This window comes from Microcaecilia unicolor, chromosome 11 (genome assembly GCF_901765095.1).
Source record: "Microcaecilia unicolor chromosome 11, aMicUni1.1, whole genome shotgun sequence".
NCBI classification, from domain to species: domain Eukaryota; kingdom Metazoa; phylum Chordata; class Amphibia; order Gymnophiona; family Siphonopidae; genus Microcaecilia; species Microcaecilia unicolor.
The window spans coordinates 194,992,351-195,015,999 of NC_044041.1; the positions used below are offsets into that span (position 1 = coordinate 194,992,351).

General features: G+C 45.9%; 1 protein-coding gene across 1 annotated transcript in view; it reads left to right on the plus strand.

Annotated features, from left to right (window-relative positions):
- Window positions 1-10: 10 nt before the first annotated feature.
- CRYBG2 (crystallin beta-gamma domain containing 2) overlaps window positions 11-23,649 on the plus strand; it is a 52,029-nt gene continuing 28,390 nt past the window's right edge. The window contains exons 1-10 of the mRNA XM_030220247.1: window positions 11-5,143; window positions 5,627-5,674; window positions 8,671-8,789; window positions 10,635-10,818; window positions 14,171-14,310; window positions 17,148-17,274; window positions 20,636-20,671; window positions 21,772-21,908; window positions 22,768-22,894; window positions 23,114-23,256. Coding sequence (XP_030076107.1) covers window positions 65-5,143; window positions 5,627-5,674; window positions 8,671-8,789; window positions 10,635-10,818; window positions 14,171-14,310; window positions 17,148-17,274; window positions 20,636-20,671; window positions 21,772-21,908; window positions 22,768-22,894; window positions 23,114-23,256 — 6,140 coding nt within the window. The 5' untranslated portion in view covers window positions 11-64. The remainder of the gene's footprint in view (window positions 5,144-5,626; window positions 5,675-8,670; window positions 8,790-10,634; window positions 10,819-14,170; window positions 14,311-17,147; window positions 17,275-20,635; window positions 20,672-21,771; window positions 21,909-22,767; window positions 22,895-23,113; window positions 23,257-23,649) is intronic.

Sequence of the window (23,649 nt, forward strand, 5' to 3'; positions counted from 1 at the left end):
AAAGGTAGACGTCAAACATCATTTTCACAAAGTCCCTTTAATATCAAACAAGCAGAGTAATGATATGGTTCCAAAGCCTGCTCCTTCCAGGAGTCATGGAGAGGAGCGGCTATTCGAGGGGAATATCAATGGTGAACCAAGAAGATACGATGAGGTGAGAGGGAAAGAGGAAACATTCAGGGGCTCAGAAGGAGTAGCATTGAGTACCAAACTCTACGGCACATCCGCACTGAGAGACAGGAGACACCCCGACTCACCAGACTTGCCAAAGATTCCCATCGCACATGGCCCGGTTTTCTCACAGCTTTATTCCCCACACAAAAAAGATGCAAAGAAGACGGAAAGTAGGAGCCCAGGACCAGATAGCAGTGAAGAAAGCAGGTCACCAAGTCCCTGGCGAAAAGAAGAAAGCATTATAAGTGGTGGATCACAGACAGAAAATCATCTTCAACATTCTAATAACGCTCCAATGATCAAATCAACCAATATTAAGCATTCCCAAAATAGTGATGATCCTACGCTTGCCAGATCTGCAAAACATCAAGAGGCGCACAAGACAATTGTTTCAGTTTTGATACGAGAAAACCGCTGGCAAAGAGTTGAAAAAATCATAGGTATTAGACCAGAAAAAGAGAGCCCCTGCCAAAATAAACAAGACAGTGCATTTATCAAGAAAAATGCCAATGGCTCTATAGACACTGAAATATTAAAAGAACACAACTACAACTACTTGCGAAAGGTTGAGGACAACAGTACTATTCCTAGGTTATTAGGGAAAAGCAACCAGCAACATACCAATGATGTTATGTTGACTGAGTTATACGAGGATGATGATTCCGCAGAAACAGGATCACTGAAAGAAAGCAGCCAGCAAATGGTCCAGCTTATTACAGTTACCAAAGATGCAAGCAGAGACAAGTGGAAAATTAAGGAAAACACAACAGTTAATAAACTAGTCGAAGAAAGATGCCAAGAAACACCTACTAGCATCACAGTTACCCGATTACCAAAGGAAAACATCTGGCAAAAAATAGAGAACACTGATACTACCAGCTCACCTAAGGATGATCAGTGGGAAAAGGCTAGTTACGCTATTTTTACTATACGTTTGAAAGAAAATGACACAAAAAGTTCTCCAATTCATGTCGCAGAAAGAGAAAACATACAAATTACTGGTAGCACTATGGATACATTAACAACAAAGGTCATTGACAAACAAAGAATTGGTAATAGTGTGGAATTAACAGCGTCAAAGGACACCCCCAGACAGAGAACTGATGGCTCTATGGATGCAGTGGCACAAAACAATTGTATCGTTTTAGATACAATAACAATAAAAGACATTGACAGACAAAGAACTACTGAAGCTTTGGATAACATAATATCAAATGACATCCAAAGACAAAATGAAGACCATACTGTAAACAGAACATCAAAAGACATCAACAGACAAAGGGAATATGATACCTTAGGTACCAGAATATCAAAGGAGAATAACAGACAAACAACTGGTAACAATATGGATACAATAGTATCAAAGAACATTGAGGAACAAAGGTTTAGTGAAACTTTGGATAACATAAACCCAAAGGACACTGACAGACAAAGGGAATATGACACTATAGATGCCAGAACCTCAAAGGGCATCAACAAAGGAAGAACTGATTACACTACGGATGTTGTAACATCAAAAGATATACATGGACAAAGTGAATATGAAGCTGTATATGCCAGAATATTAAAGCATATCAAAAGAAAAAAAACTAATTACACTATGGATAAAATAACATCTAAGAACACTGACCGACAAAGACCTGATGACCATTTGGATAACATAAAACCAGAGATCAATGACAGACATACAGAATATGACACTGTAGACAACAGAACACCAAAGGACATCAACAGACAAAGAACTGATTACACCACAGATATAATAATTTCAAAACACATTGACAGCGAAGCATCAGGTGATGGTTTGGATAGTAGACCACCAAAGGATATTGACAGACAAAGGGAGTATGAAACTTTAGAAACTAGAACACCAAAGGGTATCATCAGACAAAGAACAGGTTACACTATGGATACAATTACTACAAAAGACATTGACAGTGAAGGAACTGGTGATACTTTGGATACCAGAACACCAAAGGACGTTGATAGACAAAGAGACTATGAAGCCATAGATAACAGAATACCAACGGTTATCAACAGAGAAAGAACTGGTTACAGTGTGGATACAATAACTTCAAAAGACATTTTAAAACAACGAGAATATGACAGTATAGATACCAGAACACCAAAGGACTTAGCAAAACAAAGAACTAGTAACACTTTGGATACAAGAACATCAAAGGAAAGTGAAAGCCTAAGAGCCAGATACACTTCAGATACTGTAGCTCTGGATACTATAAAATCAAAGGAAATCCAGAGAAATAGTTCTAATGTTGTGAATACTTTGAAACCAAATGAGATCTACAATGATCGAGTTGGTGACACTATGGATATATTGGTATCAAAAGAAATCCATAGTCTGAGCGAGAATAAGAGCTCTCCTACTGTGAACCAAAAAGAAAATACCATATCAAATATTGATACCACTAAAGATACATTGATATTTAGGGAAAACCATAGTGATCATGTTGATAATATCATATTACCAAATGAAAGTCTTGAGTATACTGATGATGATCTTGTACTTAATACAGTATCAAAAGAAACCTTCATTCAAAATGGAGACGACATATCATCAAGGAAAACAGGCATGTATAATACTGATGAAACTGACGTTACTACATTATCTGGAGAAATCAACATACAAAATGTTGATGATGATGGTGACCCTACTGCTACCATGATACTTAAACAAAATCTAATAAACAACACAGATGAGGCTGCAGTTTCCATAATACCAGCAGAAACTTTTAATAAAAATGGTGGTGAATCTGAAGCCACACGCACACCACAAGAAATCCTCATGCAAAATACTGGTGACCCTGAAGTCACCAAAACATCAGGACAAACTCTTGTATATAATTCTGGTGACCTTGAAATGATCAAAATACCAGAAGAAACCCTGGTACAAACTTACAATAACCCTGAAGTTACCCAAATATCGAGAGAAAACTTTGTAGAAAATACTGGTAGTCCTGAAGTCACCAAATCAGAGGGACAAACCCTTGTACAAAATTCTGGCGACACTCAAATTACCAAAACACCAAGTGAAACTCTGATACAAAATTATGATGATCCTGAAGTTACCAACATATCAAGAGAAACTTTGCTACAAAACGTTGATGACTCTGAAGTCGCCAAAACTGCAGAACCAACACTCATGCAAAATTCAGGTGATTCTGAAGTTACCACAACACTATCAGAAATCCTTATTCAAAATGTTGGTGGTTCTGAAGCCATCGAAACACCCAATGAAACTCTTATACAATATTTGTCTGGCCCTGAACCAACTAAAATATCTAAAGAAAACCTTGCCCAAACTTCTGGTGATATTGAAGTTATCCAAGCACTAAGCAAACCCCTTGTAGAAAATGCTGATGACACTGAAGTCACCGCAACACCAAGTGAAGCTCTGATACAAAATGCTAGTAAAGATGAAGTCACTAAAATCCCAAGAGAAATCATCATACAAGATGCTGGTGAGCCTGACATTTACTTTACACAAAAGGAAAATTATATACAAACTACTGAAGGCATTGCAATTAACATTACAGCAAAAGAAAGTCTTACAGAAAGCAATGGTGATATTGCAGGTACCATAACATCAACAGAAACCTTAATGGAAAATTCTGGTGTCTCTGAAGTTTATGAAATATCAGAAGATGACTGTAACACTACACTATCCTTTCCATCAAAAGGAGAAGATTTACAAAACACTACTGGCACTGCAAGTTCCAAAATACCGAGAGAAAATCTCGTACAGTGTGAGGATGAAACTGTAGTTGCCATAACACCAAGAGAAAATCTTAAACACAACACTGGTGACTGCCACATACTTGGTTTACCAGAGCCTACAGAGGGAAACCTTGCTTGGAAAGGCCATATGACTATTATCCAAACAGAGCAAAATTCCAAGGAAGAGTTAGAAAAGTCATTAGCAAAGACTCCTCTTCCTCTGGTTAATTTTCAGGCAGAGGTGATGGAGTCCTCTAATATGAGTGACTTCTGCCCTGTATCACTGAACTATAATAACTCTCTGACAGAGAAAAGCATAGGTCTTGGGCAGGAAGCCGAGGTGGTAGCAGATATTGGTGCAGACATGGAGAGTTGGGTGGACATTCTTCGTAATCTGGAGACTCCAGAAATCATGAAATGCCTGAAGGTTCCAAGACAGCCACGCACTTCTGCTCTCTCCATATTTGCCACTTTGTCGCCTATTCAGGAAGACCAGGTTTTTATGATTTCTTCCTTTTTTCCTTATGATTTTGCAATCACAAGACAGTTAAATGTAGAAGAAGATAAGGAAGTGGAAGAGGAAGAAGAACCAGAAGAACTTAAGCCTTCACAGGAACCAGGCAAAAATATCTCTTACCAAGAAGACGGTAAAGCACTTATAACAACAGAAGACGAACCAAAATCATCATATTCATTGGAGAATAGTTTGAAAACAACTTATCTGGTGGATACGACTTCCCCACTTGAGATGCTGCGTAAGCATTTAGGAGATGAGAACTCTAAGACTGCAGGCTACAGGGCTTTGCCAAGCACCTTACTATTGTCTGACCGACTGGAAAAGAAATCTGAACTCATTGAATACAAAACATATTCCCGATTGAGTAATAGCCTTCTCTTTAACAACTACAAGTCTCCAATTAAAGATTTAGAGAAGGAGGAAGAGAGTTCCTCAAAAAATGAGCAACCCACATCTCCTGTGCCAGAATTAAGAAGCCCCAAGGAAGACAACCAGACCTTGTTCAGTAGCCCACCCATAAGTCTCTATGATCACACGAATGCTTTGTCATCTCCAAGTGGAATCCCTGAGATGGCAGATACTGGTTCCTCCTCTCTGCCCCTTGAACTGAATAGGTCCCCGAGCACTGACAAAAATGCCAGTCCACCTTCTCCCCTTTCCAAAAACACTGAGCAGGACACAATTCTTCCCAAGTTGACAGCCTTTCCGGACAGTTGGGTGAGTTAAGGTCTTGAACTGTTGCACATAGACTGAGTTTGGAAAGACTCCATAACCTTCATTCCCACAGCAAACATACAAGGCTACTTGGATGCAGGGTAGGCTGTTCAGCTTTCTCAAACGAGGCGGCAGGCATAAGTTTAATCTATTATAGGTCATGTTCAATAATATTCAGGGACAGTGATACTCCCTGAAAAGTGGGCATTAGAGAAGAGAACCCTCAGTTAGATGAGCTATGAATAAAGAATCAAAATGGATTATAACTCATGTCATATACTGTCATAATGTTTCAATTTTTGAAGAAAGACTGTAGTTTTTCATAATCAGAGCTGTACTATGAATTTATTCTTATGTATGACATAAGGACTAGGATGACTGAGGAATAGTCACTGAGGAAAACAATTAGGAAATGAAGGACGGGCTCAGCTGGACACTTTAATGTACTAATTAAATATATATATTTTTTCATATTTTATTTTACAGGAAGAGAAAGACAAAGAATATGGGAAACTCAACCCAAGACCTGGAAAGGTATAAAAGATTTAGGCTCCATACATAGTACCATTTTTGCTGTGGCACTATGAGAAATCGCAGGATCTCATACCGGATAAAGTAACCTTTAATCTACTACTAATCATTCTCTTCAAGCATGTGAATTCCTTAGACATGCTGAGATATGCAATCGTCCTGCTTCTTTAGCTTTGTCTGTTGAAATGCTGCTTCAACTGGGCACCCCTTGCTACATTTTCCAAGACCTGCTGGTGCACCCTGACTCCCAGTTTGGAAGTATTATTGGCACTCTTTCATCGTCGGCAAGAGAGGAGAGAGTGTGGCATTGGTTTCTGTTTGAGGGGAGAGATACGGATTATCTAAGGTGTGTGGGGATCAGACGTGAAGGTACTGAGCTGTACCCAGGGTAGGTATTCAGAATAACCACCACTTCCCCCTGCCCCATGAGAGCAAACCTCGCAGCTCTTGCCATAAGACTAGGCTCCGAAGCAGTTGGCGATGACAGGGATGCAATGGTTGGCTCGGAGGGGAATTGTGTAAGGGTAACCTGTTGTGGCCTGCTCAGCCTGGGAGGATGAGAAAGGGTGAGGGAAAGCGTGTTGCCCGACATCACTTGCTGCATGACATTTGGAGCATCCGCCCCTGTTGCCACCTCTTAGTCCCAGGCCCTGACGAAGCTTAAGGAAGGGAATGGAGCAGATCAGCATTGAGCCACTGCATGAAATTATCCAGACCTGTGTGTTTTCTGCTTGTGGTAGTCACAGAACTGGTTTAATACCAGCAGTGGCAAGTGAGAATACAATGGACTAAATTGGGGGAGAGAGAGAGAGGAACAGAAAAATGGGAAGGAATGTAGTTGGATTTTTGATGCATTTACTCATCTTTCCAAATCTGAACTCAAGGTGCGTTACATTAAGCTACAGCAGGATTACCCCTGCACCAGTGTGCTTTAGGCTTCTACGGAATGCTTGCATGCAATTTTAACATGGCATTTACTAACCTGTGGTTCCTCGGTAGCTTCGTGTGCAAAGCAGCTTATTATTTTTTGGCGTACGTTGGGGTGACTATTTTTGCATTATGTTGCATGTTTCATGTTGTTTGCCATAACACAACTTCATAAATAAGGCCCTAAGCTAGTGTCTACGGCAATAGAGGGTAAATTGATGTCCTCAAGGTCGCAAGGAATTTTCATGGGGGGGTGAGAGATTTGAATCATGAGTTTCTGTTGGCTACGTGGAGGGGCATAATCAAACGGGACGCCCAAGTTTTCCTGAGGACGTCCTCGCAGGACATCCGGCGAAGGGGCGGTGAAACCCGTATTATCGAAACAAGATGGGCGGCCATCTTTCGTTTTGATAATACGGTTGGGGACGCCCAAATCTCAGCATTTAGGTCGACCTTAGAGATGGCCGTCCCCGGTTTTCGGCGATAATAGAAACAGAGGATGCCCATCTCAAAAACGACCAAATCCAAGTCCTTTGGTCGTGGGAGGAGCCAGCATTCGTAGTGCACTGGTCCCCCTGACATGCCAGGACACCAACCGGGCACCCTAGGGGGGGCACTGCAGTGGACTTCATAAAATGCTCCCAGGTGCATAGCTCCCTTACCTTGGGTGCTGAGCCCTCCAACACCCACTACCCACAACTGTACAACACTATCATAGCCCTAAGGGGTGAAGGGGGGGCACCTACATGTGGGTACAGTGGGTTTGTGGTGGGTTTTGAAGGGCTCACATTTACCACCACAAGTGTAACAGGTAGGGGGGGATGGGCCTGGGTCCGCCTGCCTGAAGTGCACTGCACCCACTAAAACTGCTCCAGGGACCTGCATACTGCTGTCAGGGAGCTGGGTATGACATTTGAGGCTGGCACAAAATATTTTAAATGGTTTTTTTTTAGGGTGGGAGGGGGCTAGTGACCACTGGGGGAGTAAGAGTAGGTCATCCCCGATTCCCTCCAGTGGTCATCTGGTCAGTTCGGGCACCTTTTTGAGGCTTGGTCACTAGAAAAAATGGACCAAGTAAAGTTGGTGAAGTGCTCATCAGGGACGCCCTTCTTTTTTCCATTATCGGCCGAGGACGCCCATGTGTTAAGCACGTCCCAGTCCCGCCTTCACTATGCTTCCGACACGCCCCCAGGAACTTTGGTCGTCCCTGCTACAGAAAGCAATTGAGGACGCCCAAAATCGGCTTTCGATTATGCCGATTTGGGCGACCCTGTGAGAAGGACACCCATCTCCCGATTTGTGTCGAAAGATGGGCGCCCTTCTCTTTCGAAAATGAGCCCAATAGTATCATAGTAGATGATGGCAGTTAAAGACCTGTACAGTCCATCCAGTCTGCCCAACAAGATGAACTCATTACATAAGGAATGATGTGATACGTCTTACGTATACCTGATCTTGATTTGGCCTTGCCATTATCAGGGCATTGATAGTAGAAGTCTGCCCAGGACGGTCCTTGTTCTAAAACTTCAGAAGTTGTCAACGAAGCCCCTGAAAAGCTCCACTCTAATCCATCCAAATCTGTTCAGCCACGATCAGGGCCCAGACTGTAGAAGTCTGCCCAGCACTGGCCTTGTTCTCCAACTTCTGAAGCTGAATCTTTCCAGCTATGATCAGGGCGCAGAACGCAGAAATCTGCCCAGCACTGGCTTTGCTTCCCAGTTACCGGTGATGCCACCTAATCACCGTTAAGATTCTTTACTCAATATTGGGGGGTGCAGTATTGAGCGAACGCCTTCACTTTGTCCAAGGAAGGATAATTTGTAATGGCCGTAGTACCCCCAGCCTTTCCGAAAAGTTGGCTCCTATGATGAGTTCCCTGGCTATAGGCCACTTCTTCACTTCAGGGCTGGAGAAGAGAGGAAGGAAGAGGTGACGAAAGGGAACGGAGAGGAAAAAAAAAGGTTTACAGGGTATACCCAGTGGGAGTTACTGGAACCTGTTTTAATGCTGTTTAGCCTCCAGCAACTAAACATGTGTTGAAAAAACCCAATTTATGATTTCTTTCGCTACAGATAGTTATCTTCCTGCAGTCTGGCTTCAGAGGGAAGCAGATCGAGATCATAAGTGATGTTCCTGATGCAACAGCCTGGACTCTTCCACACAGTATCTCCATCCGGGTGGTCCGTGGCGGGTCAGTAAGAGGCGGAGAAGGACTTTTACTCTTCTCTAAAGCATCTAGCTTCACGGTCATGAGGTTGATCTCTGAGAAGAGGAAAAGATTAGATATGGATAGGCTAGATTTACTAAGGGGGCCTGTTTCTGAAGGTGCTAAACATTTACCATGTGCAGGGCTGGCTTGAGCACCAGGCAGGTTGTGGGTTTCTACCTGCAGATATACAGTTTGGGGGATGATAACACTGCTGCAGTCATGCAGGGCCTCGAACATCCTGCACACTGTGGCTAACCACCTCCCATCTCCTCTGAAACAGGAAGTACAGAGGGGGTGTGGCATGGCAGATCTTGAACATGTGCAGATGTTCAAGGCCCTGTGCCAGTCACAATGATGTCTGTTTAGTGCTGCAGGATCAGGTGGCACTGCAGCAGCAGCAGAATGGGAGGAGGGGTGAGGTGGGCCCAGAAGGGAGAAGGGAGATGCTGAAAACAGGAGGCTGGGGGTAAGGGGGAGAATAGCGAAAGAAAGGCAGATGCTGAATACCTTGGAGGGGGGGCAGGAATGAAGGATTGATACTGGACGTCTTGAGAGGGGAAGGAAGGTAAGAGGAGTTGCTAGGTCTGCCCCTGGGGGGAGAGGGCATGGCTGAAAGTTTGCTTAGGGTGACAGATACGCTTGGTCTGGTCCTGACCGCATGAATTAGTGTTTGGTCACACTTACTGCACAGCTGTTGCTCCTGCCGGCCACTAGTTGGCGCAGTATCTGTTTGCTGTGGCTGGGAGTGGGAACAGGGTGAAGAATGGATGGCTGAGCGTACGAACAGCGCTTACAGTTAGTGTGTGCTAAGTTACCGTGTGGTGTTCCTGCTGCAGATAGCACAGGCGCACTTACCATCTTCTGCATGCTGTAACCATGGCCTGATGCTTAACCCGCCCCCCCCCCCCCCCCCCCCCAGTGAGCATCCTGATTCCCTACAATCCCTCCCTGAACATTCTTACCATCCCCTCCAGCATGTCCACGTATCCCCAAACCACTGATCCCCGCCTCTGGTACTGATTTGGGGGGGGGCAGGAGTAATCCCCAGACATTCCTGCCCCATCGCTGGCCCAGGTTCAAAATGGTGACTGTGACCCTGTTTAGCAGTACTTCTGACGGGGGTCATGCTGGCAAACAAGGAACCTCTGCCCTATGCAACACAAGGCAACTGCAAGAGATTACTGTGGATTAGTGAAGAGGCCCCATAGCATTTCCTCCAAGTGCACAAAATGGTAGAAAGTTGCTTAGCTAGTCTGGCTACTTACCTCTAGTCCCAGCTGAGTGCTGGGATGGAATAGGAAAGGACCAGTAGAGTCACCAGAGATTATTGGAATTAAAATAGTGTTTTATATATATATATTTATATGCTTATATAGCCTCAGGCAAACAGGTTGATTTTCTTTGGGTCAGGGCTGGAGTAAGGGTATTAGGTGCCTTAGGTGAACTTTCAGCCTTGCACTCCCCCCCCCCCCCCCTCAATATATGCACATAAGCATCGCCATGCTGGGACACAGCGAAGGTTCATCAAACAGTGGCCAAACCAGGTCACAAATACCTGGCAAGATCCCATAAGAGTAAAACAGATTTTGATGTTGCTCATCCCTGGAATAAGCCCAAGAGCACCTTAATAATGGTTTAAGGAACTTGTCCAAACCTTTTTTAAACCCTGCTAAGCTAACTGCTTTTTCCACATTCTCTGGCAATGAATTCCAGAGCTTAATGACAGGTTGAGTGAAGAAATAGTTTTTTCTAATTTGACAACACTGGGGTGAATGGCAGTAGTGTATCTCATAGACTACTAATGGCTGGCTTTTTCTTCCCCTCTAGCTGGATTATGTATGAGAAGCCACGATTCCAGGGACGGAAGTGTGTATTAGCTGAAGGGGACATTGAGTTGACTGATCCTTGGAATGACGATGAGGAAGAGAAAGAGGAGGAGGAAGAAGAGGAAAGTTCAACTGATACTTTGAAGAAGCCTTTTCACATTGGATCCCTGAGGCATGTGGTCAAGGTAAATCTGCGGATGACTGGAGCTTTTTTCTTTGTAGATATTATTATTATTATTATATTTTATTTTATTTCTACTGGCAAATGTTTCTCAGCTGAAAAATGGCTGAAGCCAAGAGCAAGGCAGGGTTGCCAAACCCAGTCCAAGTTTTGTTGCGTTGCATAAAGCGATTTCTAATTCCGATGATCAATGGGGCAATCAGAGCTAAACTAGGACTGGATCGGGGATGGGATTTGATATACTGCCTTTCTGTGGTCATAATCAAAGCAGCTTACACATTATATACATGTACCTATTTTGTAGCTGGGGAAATGGAGGATTTGGTGACTTGCCCAAGGTCACAAGGGGATGCTGTGGGAATTGAAACCAGTTCCCTTGGGTCTCACGCTACAATGCTTAACCATTAGGCTACTCCTCCACCGCAGCTGTAAAGTTGTAACTTCTGCTTCCCTTGAGAAACTTCTATGGTAAGAATCCTGAAAGGGAACTTTAAAACAATACAGGAACGTTAAGACCTTTGAAGTCAAAATGATCAAATATTTTGACACCCACCAGACAGGACTTAACAAAGATCTGGGTTTTCTAGCCCATTATAAAGCATAAAATGTTATTGCTTTGTAAATTGTATTGCTCTCGTGTCTCCCTGACTCTCACCTATCCACCCCCATCCTGTTAGACTGTCACTGGAATGCTTTGATGTTTCACTCATATACACTGTCATCTACCAACATTTGCTTATTTCCGATCTGACGAAGAAGGGCAACCTTCGAAAGCTAATCAAGAAATGTATTAAGTTATGTCCAATAAAAAAGGTATCATCTTATTTTCTTTTCCATGTTTTATTTTGTTTGATTTCTATTGATTACCTTAAAAAGTGGACTAACACGGCTACCACACCTCTCTACTTGAGAAACTGGAAGTGCAAGTCCATGCAGGCAACAGATCAACCCAGGATCAGCTTGTTCAGTTAAGTGAGAGTGAATTTGCAAGTTATAAGGAACGGGGGTAATCAGGCGACAAGAGGGTTAGGGTTTACAGGATTAAGCCATGACAGAAAGTAAATGTACTTATATTTCTAGTAAGCTATACAGACAAGCTCCATGTCATAAGGTTCATCTGTTGCACACATGGACTTGTACTTCCAGTGTTTCAAGAGAAGCAGGAGTTACAACTTCACAACTGCAGTGAGGGCACAAGCAGGGTGGGGCTCAGTTTGAGTTTTGTAACATAGTGCAGCTGAGCACGCTCCTTTTTGTAGTGGGTGTGGCCAAGTGGGAGGAACATCCTAGAGACGCTCCTGGGATGGGAAAGAAGCATTTGCTACTGTTAAAAAGTAACTTCTGTGGTGCAGTTGGCAAGAATGACAAAGAAAGCAATTAGCTGGTGTAGCAATCAATCAGAGATAATGATCTCCTTGTCATAAGTGGTCGGTAACCTGAGGTGTTCAGCAGAATTCATGGAGACTCTGCAGGATCCCTGGTGTTTCTACTATGGCCCTTTGATCTGGATTGATTGACTTTTAGGGAAGTGGGGGGGGGGGGGGGGGGGATTATTTTCAGTACCTGAACTCAATAGAAATTATGCCACGTAACATTTTGGTGGGAGGGACACAGTGGGCATAATATTCAGCTGGTGGTGATTAGTGTTTTGCTGACTGCCAGCGGCGGTTAAACCCTTATATTCAATGCTGGGACACAGGGCCGCCGAGAGACTGAGCCGGGCCTGGGACAAGGCCGCCCCCGGGCCCCGCCCCCACTGCCACCCCCCCAGGCTGTCGCCGCCCCCCCCTCAGGGGGGCCCGGCGCCACAGTCCCACCCGCCTCTGCCACCGGGCCGGGCCCCTTCCACCCGAACCCCCACCAGCAGAAGTGCTGTCTTCTGACTCCGGCGTGCGCGGCCCACACAGACCCGCTCCTCTCAGCTGATCTTCGCTGTACTCTGCAGGGCTTTTGAAGGAGGCCCGGGCCCCGGGAATTTTGTCCCCCCCCCCCCCTCTCGGTGGCCCTGCTGGGACATGTCTGGGCTTTGGCATTGAATAGCAGTTTTTGCAGAGCTGGTGAACGCATAGCTGGTTAGATGTGATATTCCGCATCAGCGGCAACCCTACCAGGTGACCCTCTTCCTGGAGCGGCATCTCCCCCTTCCTTCCTCCACCCCTTTCCCTAAGTTGACCTTCTTTTTCCATTTTCAAAAAGGCAGCGGAGGCAGCAGTTCCCATACACTGCCCTGCCACCTGCCTCTTCCATTTACTGCAGCCACCTCTCTGATGTAACTTCCTGTTTCCTCAGAGGCGGGCTGCAGTAGAGAAGAGGCCAGTGCTGGCGGCAGGGCAGCGTATGAGAATCGCTGTCACTGCCACCAGCAAAGGTACCCGACAGCGATGACGGTGGGGGGAAGAGGGGGGGGTCAAAGGTGGCGGTGGTGGAGTAAAAAATGGGGGTGTCGGCGGCACCAGGGGGGGGGCTAAAATGTGCCCCCTCACCTTGGGCTCTGGACCTGCCGAAGTCTGGCTATGCCCCTGCCATGAATAAGTGATTTAACTGGCAGGTTCCTTTTACTAAGACATACTGAAAAATGGCCTGGCCTGCACTGTCGTAGGCATGTGTATTGGATGCGTGCAGGATAATTTTTTCAGTGTGTCTGCAAAAAAGGCCTTTTTCTTTGGCCGAAAATGGGCATGCGGCCAAAAGAAGGAAGTGGCAGCGACTCCCCGCCTCTGAGGAAACAGGAAATTATGTCAGAGAGGCGGACCGCCTGCAGGGGAGAGAAAGAGCAGCGGCAGGGCAGCCTATGGGAGTCGCTGCCGCCTTCTTTTGAAAAACAAGAAAAGAAAAGAAAAAGGTAATTTTGGGGAAGGGGGTTGGGGGGGGCGATGCCACCTCACGAGAGTGCCACCTGAGGCCACTGACCCCAGCCATTGCAGCAGCAGCAGCCATCCTCCAGCTGAGAGACACGGGCCATTTTTGTCTGCAACTTGATACAGCCAGTGGGTGTAACTCTTGAGCCATAGCTGAGACCCTTCCTCCTGGGGGATCTGTGAATAGTATCTGTGCAAGAACTGGACTGAATAAATCCAGTCGGGAACTCCTGTGATCATCAGATTGGCCCACAGTGCGGAATTTCGTTAACATCATCATTCTATTAGCAGCCTCAGAAATTGGGGAGGTGGGGGTACAGCTGTGTAGGAGGATCGAGCTGTAAATATTATCCTTGTCATAAGTTTTTCAATGACTTGAAGTGTGCAGCGGAATTCACAGACTCATAGACTGTCTGGACTCTTCCCATTCCCCTGAAACTTCACCCCTAACCCCAACCGGCCTTGACTTGCTGATTAACAATTGGTTCCCTCTTGCAGGATTACGGGGTGCCCGAGATCAGCCTGTTTTCAAAGGAAAACGGAGAAGGCACGAAACTGAAGTTCCACGATATGGTGGAGGACATTCGGATTTATGAGCAGCCAATAAAAGCTTCTTCCATCATCGTCCATGCAGGCCTGTAAGACACAGCATGGGGGTGGGAAGGCAAAGGAAAGAGGTGGAGCCAAAATCAGCCCCTCTCCCTTTTAGTGCCTTTTTCTTTCCTCCTCTATCTAAGCCGCAAAACCTCCTGTTTGCTTTACGTTTTCCTGCTTCATTTCCTCTTGGCTACAGCAGGTTGTCCATAAGCAAAGAGCCATTTAGTCAAATAAAGGGTAAGGGTCATGCATTTGATATACCACTTTTCCATAGTACAGCCAATGCAGTTTGCATATATTATATACAGAGACTTTCTCTGTCCCTAGAGGGAGGGCTCACTACTTACTTTCTAAGTTTTGTGCCTGGAGCAATGGTGGGGTTCAATGACTTGCCCAGGGTCATGAGGTCACCATAATAAGTATCAGGTGATGATAATAATAATACTTCCTACCCTCTCCCCTTTGGAAGCCATCGTAAATGTCAGGCACCAAGAGTTGGTAGCCAGACGTCACACCCTAGAGAGGGCTGCATGCATGTTTCTGAAGGATTAAAGCAGCACAAGACATTGAATCCCAGTTCTGATAGAAAATGTTCCAGAAATGTAACTGGAACCATGCTAAGACACAATGACTCCCAGCCCATTCCCTCCAAAGTGTCCAGGAGTCTGCCTACCGTCAGGGGCAGTGCGACAATCTTATGGGGCAGGCAGGTCCCCTGGGAATCCTGCAGAAATGGTCTGCCCTGCCCAGTTGAAACCATGAGATTCTTGCACCACTCCTCAGGGGCGTAGCCAGACAACAAATTTTGGGTGGGCCTAGACAAGAAGTGGGTGGGCACCAAGTGTTCACCCCCCCACCCCCACCCCAAAAAAATATCTCAGCTGGCAAGAAAACAACAAATTTTGGGTGGGCCTAGGCAAGAAGTGGGTGGGCACCAAGTGTTCACCCCCCCCCCACCCCAAAAAAATATCTCAGCTGGCAAGAAAACAACAAATTTTGGGTGGGCCTAGGCAAGAAGTGGGTGGGCACCAAGTGTTCACCCCACCCCACCCCAAAAAAATATCTCAGCTGGCAAAAAAAACAACAAATTTTGGGTGGGCCTAGGCAAGAAGTGGGTGGGCACCAAGTGTTCACCCCCCCCCCCCCCGCACCACCACCCCAAAAATGATCTCAGCTGGCAAAAAAAACAACAAATTTTGGGTGGGCCTAGGCAAGAAGTGGGTGGGCACCAAGTGTTCACCCCCCCTCCCCCCACCTCCAAAAAATATCTCAGCTGACAAGAAAACGCTTCTTCCCACCTTGACAGTCTGCAGCAGGCATGCGCTGAAGACTGAGCATGCGCAGGTGACAGTATCAAGGACAGTAGTGTTTTCATTACCATCAGGGGTAGGTCTTCAGTTGGTGGAGCTGGGGATCCCCACCAGCTACCGCTAAACATGTGCTACTGTTGGGTGTGCCTGAATCCTAAGTGGGTGGGCCCTGGCCCACCCAGGCCCACCTATGGCTACGCCACTGCCACTCCTGACAGAATGCAGATGGTGAATAGCAGAGGAAAGGTAGAAGCTAAGGATGGGACCCAAACTGTGCCAGGTCCACTGAACATCTACCTCAGTGACATTAGTTGTTATATTCATCAAGCTTATTCCTTCTGGTTTTCTGGCCCCCAGGTAATTATTTCTGCTTGCCCCCTCCAAAATTGACCTTTTCCTTTCTGCTCCTGCTCTTAGTCGGGATTCTGCAAATTGTACGTTCAATTTCCATACTGCACAACTGCAAAGGGGCATGGACCTGGGAGGGGCATGAGCAGGTCAGGGGCGTGTCTAGCACTTATGCGTGTAGGTTCTAGAATACTAGCATTTAGGCAAAAGCATGTACGTCAGCCATTGAGCTTGCTTAGGAGCTCATGCCTTAGGTTAGATGCATACCTTAGGACTTACACTTTAATTGCTAATATAGAATTAGTGCTTAACCTGCATCATCCCGGTTCTTAACTTTAGGGGACCAGTAGAGAATTACCCCCTAAACACATAAAAGCAGAGAAAAGGGGCACACAGACAGCTGAGTTACTGGAGCATCCTACTGGCTTCATCATCACACATCATGGTTGGAAAAATGACATGATGGAATAGAAATTATGTGAACCTACATGGGTTGGTGTGATGTTCCTGCTAATGCAGCTGTCTCTAGGAGATCAGGGCTGATTGTAGCCCTGGTGACACCGTGGGTGGTCAGAGAACATGGAGAATGGTGCCCCCAGAAAGTTAGGAGTGTACAGGTTAGGGGGTGTTCAGGATCTGAACCAGGGGCGGCACTGAACCACGGATGGACTGACCATACGGGCAACCAGGCAATAACCAAGGGCCCAGTGTCTCCCCCCTGGCACACTACAGCCCCCTGAACCTCAGCGGCCTACTTTGAAGGGCCCTGGTCTTGTGGCCTCTTCAGGAGCAGAAAAGAACCCCACTCTTTCCTGCCCACTGCTCTGTCCGGCACCATCACGTCTTTAAAATGGCTGCCGAGACTTCTTGCAGCAGTCTCGGCCACCATGAAGAAGAAAAATGGGGTTCTTTCCTGCCCTACTAGACCACCAGGGCTCTTCAAGGTAGGCCTGGGGGGGGCTGTAGTGTGCAAGGGGGGGGAGGGTGCTGAAAACAAAGGGGGGTGGCGGGGGCCCAATGATCCTTTCTGCTCAGGGGCCCAGATCACTGTCAGCCGACCCCTACACTCACCCTACAGCAGCCACGCCAGGTACACATCCATAAAGACGGCCTGTAAGAAATCAAGGGAAATTGTTGATTTCAAGCCTGTGAAGAGAGGATGGGGTGTCACATTAATTTGCTTGTGTGTAAGGTCTGTCTGTCTTGTGCCTCTCCTACAGGTGGCTGCTTTATAATCAACCTTTCTTTGAAGGAGATCCCTCCATTGTAGAGCCTGGGGGCTTCCCTAGTCTGAAAGCCTGGGACAGCACAGACCCAAACATCTGCTCCCTGCAGCCTATCCAAATAGTAAGTGTGCTTGTGACCGTTTTCTGTTCCTCTCGGAGGAGCTCTGCATTCATTGGAACAATGATGATCATAATACCCTCCGTAAAGCGGAAATGAATGAAAGGAACCTTCAATACCAGAGGAGCCCGGGAGACAAGCAGGCAGGAAAAGTGAACGGTACATCAGAGATGGAGGTGAAATATTAACTAGAAATGCAAGTCCGCTCACTACTGTGCTCCACACTGTTAGATATATGTTCACGTCAGAGCTGTGCCGACCTCGTTAGAGGACTGAACTTTCAGAGTTATTAAAGCTTCTGTACTAGTGAACGTTCACCTCCCTTACTTCCTGTTTCTGTGGTGAAGAAAAGCAGTGTTGTTTTATTTTCTTATAAGAAATAACAACCTCTGGTTAGTCTGTCTGTCTTCAGGGCACATTCTCTTATCTTTAGGGTCAGAGAAAGTACTTATATGTAATTTGTAAACTGCTTTACTTGTGCCACAGAAAAGCAGGCAGTATATCAAATGCTTTTTAACAAACCCCCAAATCTCTAGCACATCTAGTGTGATATTATGCAAATAACAAGGCAAGCTGCAAAAGAGGAGGAAAAAAATCCCTCACATAAACGTGAATGGCAAACAGAAAAGTGAGGTAGCAAGGAGGATATCAAGAAATCTTTAAGTACATAAGTAATGCCACACTGGGAAAAGACCAAGGGTCCATCGAGCCCAGCATCCTGTCCACGACAGCGGCCAATCCAGGCCAAGGGCACCTGGTGAGCTTCCCAAACGTACAAACATTCTATACATGTTATTCCTGGAATTGTGGATTTTTCCCAAGTCCATTTAGTAGTGGTTTATGGACTTGTTCTTTAGGAAACCGTCTAACCCCTTTTTAAACTCTGCTAAGCTAACTGCCTCCACCATGTTTTCCGGCAACGAATTCCAGAGTTTAATTATGCGTTGGGTGAAGAAATATTTTCTCTGATTTGTTTTAAATTTACTACACTGTAGTTTCATCGCATGCCCCCTAGTCCTAGTAGTTTTGGAAAGCGTAAACAGACGCTTCACATCCACCTGTTCTACCTGACTCATTTTATATACCTCTATCATGTCTCCCCTCAGTCGTCTCTTCTCCAAGCTGAAAAGCCCTAGCCTCCTTAGTCTTTCTTCATAGGGAAGTCGTCCCATCCCTGCCATCATTTTAGTCGCCCTTCGCTGCACCTTTTCCAATTCTACTACCCTGTTTCCCCGAAAGTAAGACATCCCCCGAAAATAAGACCTAGTAGAGGTTTTCCTGAATTGGTAGATATAAGGCCTCCCCCGAAAGTAAGACCTAGCAAATTTTTGTTTGAAACCAGGGCTGCCGAGAGCCGGACAAGGCCGCCCCCGGGCCGCCCCCCCCACCCGTGGTCGCCGGGCCCCCCCTCCACCCACCCTCTGTCACTCCTGGAACTAATCTTAAACGCCTCCTTTCACCTTCGCAGCAAGCAGCAGCAGGGCCTGACATTACGTCAGGCGAGGGCGGGACACGGAAGGAAGGAGTGGCCTGCCCTGCTGCTGCTTGCTGCGAAGGTGAAAGGAGGCATTTAAGGTTAGTTCCGGGAGCGACGGAGGGCGGGCGGGCCAACCCCAATCCAACCCCGATGTTCCCCCGAAAAATAAGACAGCCCCTGAAAATAAGACCTAGTGCATTTTTGGGGGCAAAAATTAATATAAGACAGTGTCTTATTTTCGGGGAAACACGGTATATCTTTCTTGAGATGCGGCGACCAGAATTGAACACAATTACTCAAGGTGCGGTCGCACCATGGAGCGATACAATGTCATTATATCATCCTCACACCTGTTTTCCATTCCTTTCCTAATAATACCCAACATTCTATTCGCTTTCCGAGCCGCAGCAGCACACTGAGCAGAAGGTTTCAGTGTATTATCGACGATGACACCCAGATCCCTTTCTTGGTCCGTAATTCCTAACGTGGAACCTTGCATGACGTAGCTATAATTCGGGTTCTTTTATTTCTAAACAGCATAAAAACGACCTGACATGGCCGTGTTTCGGCACAAACGCCTGCCTCAGGGGTCAAGTGAATCTCTTACATTATAAGCGAAAAAAAACACTAACTTAAAAGTAAAGTCCACATCCAGTCTGTTGAGCCTTTGTGCGGAAACCCGGCTGTGTCGCGTCATTTTTATACTGTTTAGAATTAAAGACTTCTTGATATCCTCCTTGAGTTTACCTCACTTTTCTGTTTGCCATACAAATAACAGAGCCCAGGTGCAGGAGAGGTAACGGTGCAACCTGTATGGTGCAGTGGCGTAGCCACACGTGGGCCTGGGTGGGCCAGGGCCCACCCACTTTGGACTCAGGCCCACCCAAAATTGTGACATTCTTGCCGTGGCTGGTGGGGATACCCAAACTTTGCCAGCTGAAGATTTTTTCTCCTTGGGCAGCTCTCGCTCTTCCAAATGTCAGCTGACAGCACTTGCCTTTAGCTGACGCTGAGACCGGCCCCTCTGCACATGCTCAGTTTTTGCACATACAAAAGCACGGAGCATGCACGGCCTGGCCTGCTGGCAGCACCATCAGTTTGCTGGCTGCCGTTTGGAAGAGTGCCGGCTCCTTTGCGGATCCTCACCAGCTCAAGTATTTAATATTTGGGGTTTGTGGGCATGGAGGGGTGGAGAGAGGAGCAAACCAGAGGGGGATGGGGGGTGAATTCTATGTCCATCCGCCTTGGGCTCAGGCCCACCCAAAATTGTCCACCTGGCTACGCCCCTGGTATGGTGAGATAGAGCTTTGCCTCATGAATGACAGAACATATTTGCAAGAGATATGAAACCAAGATCTTCCCCCTGGAGCAGTGGTTCTCAATCCAGTCCTCGGGACATACCCAGCTGGTCAGGTTTTCAGGATACCCCCCCAATGAACATACATGAGATAAATTTGCATGCGCTGTCTTCATTGGATGGAAATCTATCTCATGCATATTCATTGTGGGTATCCTGAAAACCTGACTGGCTGGGTGCGCCGGGAAGGCTGGGTTGAAACTCCCTGCCTTAAGAGTGCCAGAGATAATCCTAAGGAGCGACCACGGAGATGCTTTATCTAGAAGAATCTGCTAGCAGGCACCCTTCTAAAATAGCAGCATTATTTGGGAATTTCTTTGTATTCTCTTATTGCGCCAAGCTCGGCGCTCTGATTTATAAGAAATTCTTCCTATTCTATGCATACAGGAAATCCCTTCTATAAGTTGTAAACACCTTTTTCAAGCATGCATGCTTTCATTTTATCTCAGTGGGCTATCGTTACTGTTACTCCGCAGAGTGAATTATCCTTAAAAGACTGCATAATGGATTGTATTTTATCTTGTTTTTAGGGGGGTCTTTCTGTTGAGAAACCCAACGAGCCTAAGGTAAGGAAAAGGGTTCTAGGTCAGGTCATAAAGTATAATGTTTTTAAAAAAACTTACACAAAATATTACCAGCACAGCCATAATGGACTTCAAAGCAACAACAACAACAACAAAAACCCTATACAAGTTGACACACAAACAACCCCCCCCCCCCATAAAAAATTCAGTCAATACCTACATTGGAGATTTAAATTTTAACCCAATCCCATCCAATTCCACTCCCAGACTAAATGTTTCACCTTAAAATTTAACCCACTCTCACCTGTTTCTGCTCCCAGACTCAACACTTCACCTCTCCTGCTCCCACACGATTCCACTCCCAGACTAAACGCTTCACCTCTGCCCGATGCAACAAACTCCACGCCATGCAACAATACTTCTCATAAAAATTACGACACATAAGAACCCCCCCCCCCCAACATAACACCTGAGGCAAGAAAAAAAGACTGAAAACTACATGCAGGATAGGAAATAGCCGGGGGGGGGGGGGGGGGGGAGGGTTAGTCCTAGGAGGGAATTGTCCTCCTTGAGTGGGAATTGGTCAGAGGGGAAAAGACCTAGAAGGGACTTATCCAGGCAGGAATTGGTGGGTGGGAACTGTCTGGGGGGGGGGGGGGGGGGAACTGTACCCATGGCAACTCGCTGGATACCAGAAAAAAAGAACCTATACACAGCAAAACTAGGTTCAGCTGATTCACTTTACAAGCTGAAAACTCGTAACACTTAGTACAGTGCTGAGTAATGTTCGGCTGGGCGAACACAAGGGATTGCAGAAACACACAGTGTGGTTCATGGGAAGCTAGCAAAAGCGTATTTGTGGTGGATAAAACTATTACAAGGAACTGTGCACGAGCCTTACCTGGAATGGATGTTTTTCAAGAATGGTCCATGGCTGTTACCCTTTCGATAACTGACCGAGCTTTGTAATAATCTCCAGAGCCACAAAAATGAATTCCACTGTTATCCCTAAAAAGTAATGCTGATGGATGTTTGAGGTTTAGCCATTGTCTGGCCATTCAAACTATCCCAATGTGTTTTTGGAAGCCCGATGCTGTTGTGGTTGTAACTGACACCCTTCTGGGTCTTGCTTGTTTCCTTAGGTTATTATATATGTGAACGACAATTTCCAGGGCCGTAGCTGTGAAGTGAACAGGGACATTCATGACCTGAGGAATGAAAAGGATGCAGCAGGCCTCAGATTATCATCTGTTGGGTCTTTGCAGGTCCTGGGAGGCTGGTGAGTGGCATTATCTTATAAACCAGAGAAACCCTCTTTGGAGCACTGGAGGAGTGAAAATGGGAACTCTAGACAAGATGAGATGACCGAGAAGATACAGCAGTTGAGATTGAAGGGTCAACAATCAGAGGAAGAAGGCAGAATTTCAAGAAACTAGGAGAGACCAGATCGTTTTTATTGCATTCACGATTCTTATCAGCTTCTTCTCTCCCTTTCTGTTTCTCTTTTTTTAATTTCCCCTTTTCCATAGGCTGGTCCATCTCTTAACCTCTTCCAGTGAATTGCTTGTTTACTCTTTCTGAAAATACTAGGACTAGGGGGTACGCAATGAAGCTACAAAGTAGTAAATTTAAAACAAATCGGAGAAACTTTTTCTTCACTCAACATGTAATTAAACTCTGGAATTTATTATGTAGTAAAAGCAGTTAGCTTAGCAGGGTTTAAAAAAGGTTTGGATGGGTTCCTAAAGGAAAAGTCCATAGATCATTATTAAAATGGACTGGAAAAATCCGCTTTCTAGGATAAGCAGCATAAAATGTATTGTACTTTTTTGGGATCTTGCCAGGTACTTGTGACCTGGATTGGCCACTGTTAGGAACAGGATGCTGGGCTTGATGGACCTTCGGTCTGTCCCAGTATGGCAATACTTATGTGCTTATTTACAGATGTTTGTGTCAATTTCTGGATGTGTTTCTCTCTCTCTCGATCTCTCTCTCTGTCTATGTCTATGCCTTTTGTTTTCTCTTTCTCCTCCTCCTCTCATTTTAAGGGCCTTTCCGCTGCACTGCTGATGTATCTTGTTTTCTCTTTGGCCCTCTCTCCTGATACTTCTCTCATCATATCTGTCTCTCCTCTGCAGTTGGGTTGGCTATCAGAAAGAGGGATTCCGGGGGCAACAGTACCTACTGGAAGAAGGAGGGTTCAACGACTGGAAAGCCTGGGGGGGTAGCAGCAAGGAGCTTGCATCGTTACGTCCCATCCGCACGGTAAGACATTTCCCTGGAGATTTCAGTTTAGCGTAAGGAGATCTGATTTCAAAAAGGCACTTCTCTTTCTGTTTTGCTGGCCAAATTCAGTTGGGAACCAGAGACAAAAGTGTGAAGTTTCTTTTAAATGAGATCAGCCCACATGTTCACTGTTTCCATTACTTTTTCTGGGTGCCGGTTAGTGAGTTTGGCTCTGAAGCCTGCCTTGTTTCCCTGCAGGACTTCTCTGACCCAGCCCTGATCATGTATGCGGAGACGGACTCTGAAGACACTCCCTGTATTCAGATCAGTGATGCGTTACCTGACGTGGAACTGGCCAACTATGGAACAGCCACAAAGTCCATCCACGTCCTGAGCGGAGTGTGAGTTTCATCACAGGGCAATAAGATACGAACCTTTCCTTCAGTGCATGGCTAGCGTTTGCTCACATGGCTAACAGCGTGTGTGGTGTGGGGGAGGTGAGAGGGGCTAGAAGAAACGTTATGGGGGAAATCCTATAGATGGTGTTGAACAATTAGGTGCTACCTTCTGTGCCACATTTTTGGCATGAGAGAGCATTCCAACGGCTGCAAGGCCCCAAAATGGGGCAGAAATGGCAGATCCGTGCAAAACCTCACTTACACGTCTAAGCACCAAAGTGTTTCTGTGTGGATCTATAAAGGGGGTGTGGCCACGGGAGGGGTGTTCCCTTAAAATCTGTGCAGTGTTATAGAATTCAGGGGATCACGCCTAACTTGCGTATTGGAATTTGCACC